This window comes from Phytophthora sojae (assembly GCF_000149755.1).
Source record: "Phytophthora sojae unplaced genomic scaffold PHYSOscaffold_2, whole genome shotgun sequence".
In the NCBI taxonomy this organism is placed as follows: Eukaryota; Oomycota; class Peronosporomycetes; order Peronosporales; family Peronosporaceae; genus Phytophthora; species Phytophthora sojae.
In genome coordinates this window covers 3,571,631-3,580,974 of record NW_009258116.1, presented here as the reverse complement: position 1 = coordinate 3,580,974, position 9,344 = coordinate 3,571,631, and the positions used below count along the sequence as shown (strand labels likewise).

At 56.5% G+C, this 9,344-nt stretch overlaps 3 protein-coding genes across 3 annotated transcripts; all 3 read right to left on the bottom strand.

Moving 5' to 3' along the window:
* Positions 1-98: 98 nt before the first annotated feature.
* On the bottom strand, positions 99-1,131 carry PHYSODRAFT_484946 (hypothetical protein; the record flags this gene model as incomplete). Its single annotated transcript, XM_009520879.1, has 4 exons — positions 99-269; positions 352-491; positions 580-809; positions 899-1,131. 4 exons carry the CDS (start codon positions 1,129-1,131, stop codon positions 99-101), a joined length of 774 nt encoding a protein of 257 aa, XP_009519174.1.
* Positions 1,132-1,435: 304 nt separating this feature from the next.
* Positions 1,436-6,057, bottom strand: PHYSODRAFT_478820 (hypothetical protein; the record flags this gene model as incomplete). The annotated part of the gene is given in 14 exon segments (XM_009520878.1): positions 1,436-1,690; positions 1,773-2,009; positions 2,071-2,502; positions 2,578-2,790; positions 2,875-3,182; positions 3,256-3,380; positions 3,842-3,955; positions 4,027-4,131; positions 4,150-4,259; positions 4,685-5,067; positions 5,140-5,321; positions 5,404-5,563; positions 5,653-5,830; positions 5,896-6,057. 14 exon segments carry the CDS (start codon positions 6,055-6,057, stop codon positions 1,436-1,438), a joined length of 2,964 nt encoding a protein of 987 aa, XP_009519173.1.
* Positions 6,058-6,444: 387 nt separating this feature from the next.
* PHYSODRAFT_311081 (hypothetical protein) lies at positions 6,445-8,329 on the bottom strand (the record flags this gene model as incomplete). The annotated part of the gene is made up of 2 exons (XM_009520877.1): positions 6,445-6,478; positions 6,528-8,329. The coding sequence occupies 2 exons, from the start codon at positions 8,327-8,329 to the stop codon at positions 6,445-6,447; spliced, it is 1,836 nt and encodes a 611-aa protein (XP_009519172.1).
* Positions 8,330-9,344: the final 1,015 nt, after the last annotated feature.

Below are 9,344 nucleotides of genomic sequence, written 5' to 3'. Positions count from 1 at the left end.
TTCATCGATAAATAAGCACGCTCTCATGTTGACAATCTAGGCGAACAACTCTGCTTCATCTTCGCCTTGAAAGCTGTAGGTATGGCGTCACAGCAACTTCAGCGGGTCAAGGGCACGGCAGCGGACTCGAGATCGTTTGCCGGCGTGCCAGTCACCGTTGGAGCGGTCGTTGCGGAGCCTCGTCGACGTCTTCGGCGAGGTGGCAGCTGGTCGCCGTACGACCGAGATCCTAACGCTTGTTGCTCGTTTGGCACAGCACAAATGCCCGGCTATCGAGTTCCATGCAGCAAAATGCAAACGTAAGGCACGAGCAACTAGAACCACTTCAACAGGCCAAATGACAAGACTCACCCAACGCCACCGCACCACCATGGAGATCGCCGACGCGTACGCGATAACTGTGGCTGCCACCGTGATACTGAAGCAGTCTCCGTTGTCAAACCGCAGATAAAACCTCTGCCAAACGAACAACGCCGTCGTCCCCAACACCGCTGCACGCAACAACAGTCCTCAATATCGTAAGTAAAACAAACTCCCCGATTTACATGGTATTTGATTTCACTGCTGTCGACGCCTTACCAGTGCCGAACAGCAAAATGCCGGGCAGCATCCCGACCCAGAAGACGACCTCCCTCGTTGGATTGCCCAGCTGCAGATACACCGCCATGAGCGTGCTCAGCAGCGCGCAACTGAGCCCCACCGCCAGGATCCACGTCATCACCGTGGGCACGAACGCCCCCGAGCGTTTGTGGCACAAGACGGCGCCGTCCTGCAAGTCCACGACCGTCACGGTCCGATTCGTCCCGGGGCTATAAACACCAAGCAAGTCACATGCACCCCTTTTAGTGACGAACGAATGAACCCCCTTCCTTTGACCTGCTCAGCTTTATGCCCCTACATGTTCATCTTGAACGAGTCGTCGGCGCAGAACTGCTGCCACGACTTGGAGTCCGTGGACCCCTCGCCCACCACGTAGACGCTCTTGAGCGACGCGTGCACGTCCGGGTCGTCCGCGAACTGCAGCCAATGGCGGCGCAGCAGCGCGAAGAACAGCAGCGCGCAGACGACCATGCACAGCAGGATCTGGTTGGCGTTCGGCAGCCCGAACTGCCGATGGTGGCGCCGCCGCATCCTGGAGTATTGAGCGGCGAGGTCTCAATTGCGCTGTGACGGCGAATGATGGAAACAGTAATGCTCTCTAGCCCTAACCGTAGTGAATAAAAGTTCGGACAAAATGTAGGGAGAGTCAGTTGGCACTTGATGTTTGTAAGTGGAGCATGTCACATACGCTACTAAAACGGCGACTAAGATTTAGTATCCGGACCAGCTTGAAAAGGTGTCCTCGAGATGTCCATCGAGCGGCTGGCAGAGTGTTATTCGAGTTGCTCACGAACTAATCTGGTTAGGATTGTTAGCTTTGTAAGGTGGGGGTGGCTTATTCAACACGGCTGAACTCGGTAGTGTTGGTGCTTGGGCGGTAGAACACAAAGGAGAAGTCTGCGTGGAACGGGCCTGGGTGGAAGACGCCGACGGACGAGTAGCCGAGCTGGTACTGCTCGGTCGAGTCGCCGAGGATCAGCACGTCAGGGACCGGGAAGAGCTGCAGCGAGGAGTCGAAGTCCCAGTTGATGGGATTCGCCATCAGCGGCAGCGGGCACAAGTGCGCTTGGTCGATGAGCGTCTTGGCCAACTAAAAGTTCGTAAAGCACAGGAGTCAGCAACAAATGTCAACGATCGACCACTCTCAACCAGGCAAAAACACTGCGTCGTACATGCTTGGAGATGTCGGTTTGAGAGACCGACTGCGCTGGCTCGCCGCTTTCGTCCATGACGGCTTCCTCCTGCTCGCTCGGCATTGGAGTAAGAATGGCATGCCGCTGCATTTTCTGCTGGAGGTCGTCACGGAAGATCACGATGTCTTGTGTGTAGTAGCGGATTCGGCATGGGTTGGTGCTGCACGTGACGTTTGGCACTTTTCGAATGAGCTCACGTGTACACAGATCGGGAAGCTGTGGATACAACATAAGGTTTAGCTTTAAGGTAGCATAACAAATGCCGTGCTGCACTTACCGGGTGGCGCGGGAAGGCACGAGATGAACCGGGGTCGTTCGGCCCTGGAACTAATACGAACCGCGAGTTCTCGGCGATCCCAGGGTACTTCAAGATGAGGTTTCCCAGTTCCTCCAAGTACTCGCGCAGGTCTTGAAGCGAGTTGGACCCGGCACCTCCTCCGATAGAAGTTGACATGAAATCGCCCATGAGGATGAAGAGCGTCGGCTGAACACTTTCGAGACCCTGAAACAGTTCGTCCAGCTTGCTCATGACCTGAGGATCATCCAAATAAACGGCCGACAGCACGATGAACGTGGCGTGATGGTCGCTGGCTTCTAACTCTCGAATCTGTTCGCGTTGTTGGGCAGACACCTCCACACCAAGCGGATCGATACCACCGAGAACTTCCAAGGACGCCTCCTTCGTCTCTGGGGGCGGGAAACCCATAGACTAGCCCAGCAAGACCACATTCAAATATCAGCAAAACAAAAAACCTGAAATAACCACTATCAACACAGCTCTTACCTGAACGTGGAGCACGTCGTCGATGACTTCACCTTCCACCAAAACTACACAGTTGATCGTGAAGAGTCCATCGGTGTACGCGGCATTCGTAAGGTCCACAATGATTCGCGAGGTGAAGTCTTCCAGGTAAAACCGCTTGCGCTCGTCCTGGCCCAGCATGCCAATCACGCGGCGCACTCCGCTCACACCCAACAGCGACTCGATCCTCGACAACTACAGTATCGTAAGCATCACAACAACCATGTGAGTCCACCTCCCAAAGTTTATCCAGCTCCAGGGTTAATTCAACCGGCCCACCTCCATGTACTCCGTGGTGTTCGCCACAGCAACCGAGGGCGGCGCGAAGAGTCGATTGCGCTTGACACGGAGGTCCACCGACATGAATCGGTTCCTCAGCAGCTGAATCCTGGACTCCGGGCCGGCATGAAGACGCCGGTGGGCGTCCGCCTTCAGCTCGTAGGAATTGTTGTGCGTGTTGAAGTGCAGCCTCGGCGTGTCGAAGGCGCCGAACACTTGGATCTGCTCGTAGTCGTTCTCAGCGGAGACAGCCAGCAGCGTGTCCAACGCGCTCTCCAACGCCTCCAGCGTCACCACGGACGTCGTCACTGAGAATAATAATAAAAATCAATAATTAGTCCTATGCGATTGCTTTTACTGATTTTAAGAGCGTAGACGCACTCTTGCTGCGGTCAATGTTGTTCTTGATGGCGTAGAGAACATCTTCCAGCTGGAGCGAAGCCTCACTGCGAAGTAAAACGGAAGATATGGGGCATGGCGTTAGAGAGAGTGCGTAGGTGGGGTCGCTGGCTTTGACGTGGTATTTTGACGCTTCTAGTGGGTGTTGGGAAGTGCGAATTAGATGAATTGGAGTGCAAGACGCATACGCACTTATTGAGCTCTTCAGTAAGTCGCCGCAGCGCGTCGGCATGCAGCGACAAGCCCTGCAACTTGCACGCGCGTAAAATCCGCTTGGACGCCATGACTGTAAAAAGTTTTCCCGCGTTTTTAGGGAAACCGTGAATATTGTATCCATGTACCGTTTAACTGGTACCAATTGACACGGATGGCTACATAGTGTGCAAGTTGCAACTTGCAAGGCTAGGTAGCTCTAAGAAGCAAGTGTATTATCCGAAGGATGCAGTCTCTATATGGGCAGGAGGAGGTAGAGGTCTTGTAAACGTAAAGACACTCGTAGCCTGATCACCAAAACTTGGAAGATTAGAGCGATACCGCCTAGTAGGTTTGGTTGCCGCCTTGGCCCAACCCCAGTACGTAGCTCATACCCTGTGCGTCGCGAACGGCGGACGCATCTCCCATCGCCGCCGACACGCGCGAGAAGGTGTTCCAGCACTGCGCACTTTGTGGTCTCGCACTCAGACTGGAAATGCAGCAATTGAGGAGTTAGACGCCATGGCATGAAAGCAACAACTGGGCCTCAAATGAACGTACCGTTCGTTGAGAAGGAGCTTCGCCAGTCGCAGATCATTACATTTACTAGCACTATACAGCATCAGCGAGTGAGGTGTTAGCAAGCAGGACGACTTATATCGTAGCCTTTAGGACGATCCGTACCACTCGATAAGCAGTTGCTCCACCACGTCTTGGTCCACGTCAGTGCCGCCAAGAAGACCAAGCTTTCCTCGCACCGGCAGCAGCGCTTGAGTTGCATCTTTGAAACGCGCCTACATATTTGCAAAACAAATTCGTCACCACATGATAAATTCCTATCGTTGCCAGCAGAGAGAACGCGGGCGGCATATACGATACCTCTGAGTAGGCTTGAAATCCTCGGCACACGCTTTGGTATACCTCTTCCAATTCACCTGTATACCATAGCCAGAAGAGTGATAATTAGCATTGCTCAGCAAATTCAACTATGTCCGGCAACGGACCAGGAAAAGCAGGGTAGCTGAACTGGAACGGGGTAAGGCCCAGCTGAGCCTCCAAGCGGGCAGTATCGACAGCAGGCTCCGCATCAAGCGGTTCAACTGGAGGAGTGGCCCCAGAAGGAACGCCTGACAAAATGCTCTGCTCAAACAAGAGGTAATTCTTAGATCAAAACCTATATCCAACACCCATAGTTTGGAGTACGTACGTATTGGAGCACTCTTGCGAGAGGGTGAAGACGTGCTTTCACGGTGTCATTTTCACTCGGGGACGGTGAGATGGCAGACCAATTCTGGAAAAGTTGCTCGCCCAACTCCGCTGTGTCATGGCCGGCAAAGCGCATTCTCCAATACAGTTGAGTAGCATCGCAGAGTGTAGGCACCGCATGAGGAGCGCCGTCCGGTTGGTACGGGATAATGTTGACTTCCAGCATCTTGTCGATGCGATCGTAGTGACCAAGATCCAGCATGTACAGCGCCCACTGGAAGTACAAATGGCGCTCCAGCGGACCGCCATTGTCAAAACCCGCCTTAAACTGGTTCGCGTAGCTTGCTCCATGGTTGGCATTACCGCGCGCTTCCAGGACGTGCAGCATAGTGTGCACTATAAAAAGTAAAGGTAAAGAAAGTATCAGCACAATTCTAGTGAACTTAGGCTAACACCACAGCACCTTACATGCCCAACGATCATTGCCGTTCATTGACAGCGTCTTCTCCGCCAGAGCTTCCGCAGCATCCAGTCGTCCCGCAGCTTGCATTCCGTACGCTTGCATGCCCAGCAAGTGGCTGTACCCAGTGTCGTTCGGAGACCACGACGGCAGACGGCGCGTCACCGTAGCCAGCATGTTCTTGTGGTCTCTGCAGCATGCGACCCCAACAAAATCCAAGTCAACAAAAACCACCTCCACTATCCCCCACGACCAACCCTCCAAGCTCTCACCCTAGAAACCGGTAGATATCATAGCAGCAACGCAGCGCCAGAAGGTCCGAATGGTCCTGCTGCAGGATGGTCTCGTACACCCACGCAGCTTCGTGGTGACGGCCGTGCACCATCGCGTCCAGCGCCAGCACGTGCATCTTCTCGCTTGTCGTGGTCTCTCCTGCATCACAGCACAATTACGCAGCTCACTATGAGCCTCTTGTCCGTATTTCTAACGCTCCATGAGGCCTAGCCTAGCCTACAACCCACCTTCCTGGGCCAGTTTCGTAGCCACTTGCAGTCTGGAAGCCGCGTCCAGAGCGTCCTGATGCATCAGCGGGGCGAGGCACTGGCTGGCGCCCACCAGCACGTGGCCCATTAGAAACGGCGCGTCGTCCGCGATCACCTGCTGCAGCATAAACTTGGGGTGCGAGTTCATGCTCACGTACTGCCGCACGCGCACGAGATCAATTAGAAACTTTAGAAACGGCGTCATTTGCAGGAGGCACTCACGTCCAGCAGCGCCAGGTCGTACGCCTGCTGCTTGCTCGTGCTGCGGCTCAGCGCCGTGTTGCGCGCGCCCTCGAACTCGCCGATGCCGAAGATCGAGCCCAGCAGCGACATGGCGCGCGTCGAGCGCCCGCGCAGCAGCGGAGCTCCTCCACGCCTCAACATTGTGCGGACGTCAAATGAATCGCTTTAGAAATGAAACATTCAGAATTATACCGGTAGTTGTTCTAAATTAGAAACCCTAATATCTATCTGGTACGCTGTACCATTGTACCAGATTTTTGATGATGATTTTTGATGAAAGTTGCCTTTGATGCTCTCACCTCTGACATCTTCCATCTTACTGCTTTGAGTTTTTCTCTACGCTCGCGCGAGACTCAAGAATTCCAGGAGGTGCACCTCAAGTCGAATGACGAACGGATGAACGCGGGGGGACTTTGGAGCGAGCAATGGATGAAAGCAGGTTTTGGAATGAAACCTCACATTTCCACTTTTATTATGACTGTCATTTTAGTCTTTGAAAACACGTTACAGTACGTACACATACCACAACTAACTACCACGGCGCTTTCTTTCGCGTCGCTCACTAACACTCACCAAAAACTTTCGGTCGCTGCACGTAGGGGCTTCTTCACATGATGTGCATGTTTGACCAGTTCTGCATATTCGAGTCGCCGCTCTGAGCTTGGCTGGTGGCCGCGACCTGCGAGCCGGCGCTAGCATTTGCCTCGGAAGCAGACATGTTCTCCAACAAATCATCCCACGGCGCCGCCTGGGCCGTGCTGCTGCCGTGATAAGCATCTCCGGCTCGTGGATAGGCTGACGGGGTAAATCCACCCCTCTGCTCGTCGTGGGAGGTGAGACCTGGCAGCATTTGCTGTTGTTGTTGTTGCTGCTGCTGCTGCTGCTGATGTTGCAACACGTTGGCGAATCCCATGCTCTTGTCCGACCTGACGTCCGAGAACGGCGACAGGCTCGAAGGACGCACGAACGGCTCGGGCTGATATTGTTGCTGCTGCTGCTGGCTGTAATCGAATCCGGGACCTGATGACGCTGGCGGCGAGAGGCGTCCGTATTGTGGGTACTGAGATTGGTCCATCGGGTGCAATCCAAAGCGACTGACCTCCACGTTCGCCTCGGGCGTGCGCATCTTCTTGACAGGACGCAATGCCTGCTCCGGTTGGACCTGCTGCAGTAAAGCTGGAATAGACGGTCCATTGTCGTGCTGGTTTTGCCCCAACACGGAGGACGAGTACACCGCAGCGCCAGCGCTCCAGGACGAGACCGCAGTGCTGGGCGGCATCGGAGTCACGCTGGCCGTGTTGGCCGGCGACGGGTGGTGGTTCCACGCCAGCAGCTCGTCGAACTGTCCGTTGCGCAGTAGCTGCATCGCGCGCTTGCGCTTCTTGGCGTCTGAGACGTCGAGCCCCATCACGGGCTGCCCAATGAGCACCGCGAACTTCAGAAAGTTGCTCACCCAGAACTGCTGCACTGCTAGGCGCAGGTTCTGCGTTTCGACGAGCGCGCCTTCGTCCGTGTTGTTCTCGCGTCGGAACTGGTCCACGAGCTCCTGTCGGAAGACCTGCTCCAGCTGCGACAGCTCGCGCTGCCTGCGCGCGTGGTCCATCTGATCGAACTGCAGTGCCTTCTCCCCCTTGCCGGGCTTGGTCACGCGGAATGTCCGCTTGCCGAGCGCGTTTTTCTGGAACTTCTTGGAGAGCCTCATGGTCGAGCAGTTGAGCATCTTAGCGAGCACCAGGCGGATCGGCGTGCCGTGAGCCAGGGGCAGGGCCTGGCGGTCGAACTCGCACAGGATCCCGTCGATAAATTTCTCCTCGGGCCGCGTCCATTTGCCGCTGCGGGGCTCGGGTCGGACCATCATGTTGACACTCGGCAAGATGGCTACCTGGTCCATGGGCGCCGCGCAGGCCGGGCAGGCGTCCAGCGGCCACACGTGAACGCAGCGCGAGTGGAAGGTGTGATTACAGTTAGGGGCTACGAGGACAGGGTCGGGATACTGACAGACATCGCACATGCGCTCCATGGGCATGACGGGCTCGGAACGAGTCTCGTGGGCGGCCTGAATGCGGTAGTCTGAGTGCTGCTGTTGCTGCTGGTAGGCCGCGATGGGCTTGTGCTCGGGCGGGGACTCGGCGTACGGGAACTGGGAGATGGCGACTGGCGTGCGGCTCGGCTGGTAGTACGTCTGCTGCGGCGTGAACTGCTGCGGCAGCGGCGACGGGTGGTAGTAGGCGGGGGCTTCGAGCGTCGGCCGCATGCTCGGGATGGCGGGGCGCTCGGGCTGCTGCTGCTGCTGCTGGCTGTACTGGGCGCTGTATTCGTAGTCGTAGTGCTGCTGCTGGGGCCCACCACTTGGCTGCATTCTCGAATTCTTGAAGGTTGGCTCAAAGACTGGTGCTCGCGCTTCACAAATCATATAAAACCCTGGGGGCGTTCGTAGCTTGACGAGGTTCTTGTTGCAGCCTAGCAGTTGGGGGGGATACGCCGCGTTGGATACGCCGCGTTGGCCGAGACGGTCGTCCACCGAGTTATTGAGTTGGGTTGCTGGTCGCGGCGCGCGCTGAGTGAGCAGTAATGGATGAATTCGCGACTGAGACTCAAGTGGGCAAGGGGGGGAGCTCACTCGTGCAGCGGTGGCTGCTGCTGGCTCAAATTCGGCAGTATCAGGCGATACTGTAGTGTAATGTAGACACACCAGAACACCCCAAGCACGAAAAGGTCCAGGATTAACTCCTCGTTTTTGTGGTCTTGCCTTCCTTTCCCCTTCTGGCGTTGGCGCTCGGCAGTGGAGTTTCTCGGGCTCGCGGGGTTAAGGAGAAGCCGCACAATCGTGACGCGATTTGCTGATGCCGCCAATTGTATTGTACGACGACGCTCGCGAAACGCGAATGGGGTCCCCGCTCGCTGCTGTTGCTGCTGCCGCTGCCGCGAGACCCGGCGCTGGCCCGTCCCACTCGAACGCGGCTGTTGCAAAGTGGCTGTCCTGGAGGAAAGCGGGTGTGTGGCTGGGTCACGTCGTATTGAGTCAAGCAAAGCTCGCTGCTATAGTGGTGGGACCCCGCCGCGCTTGGCTGGGCCTGCAATGCTGGACGAGCCGGAGCCGCTGCACCTGCCGCCCGGTGCCGGTCGCTGGCATCGGAAGCAGTGCATTGGGGCCTGCTGGCCGGCTGACTGCAACCTGCTGGGTAGCAGACGGTCGGACGAACGCCCCCGATCCTCCATCGTGGGACGGAAAGGACCGGCGGCGCTGGGAGCAAGCGCAGGATAGGACCGCGGCGCCGGCCACCTGCTGGCAGGCACGTACGTACACGCCCCGGCTTCATGTTGGGGGCTTGCAGCGGCGACCTCGAGCGTGACTAGCGAAGCTCCAGAGGACAGTCTCGTGCCTCAAAGCCAGGCCTTGTGGACAACCGGAGACGCCGCGCTGGAGT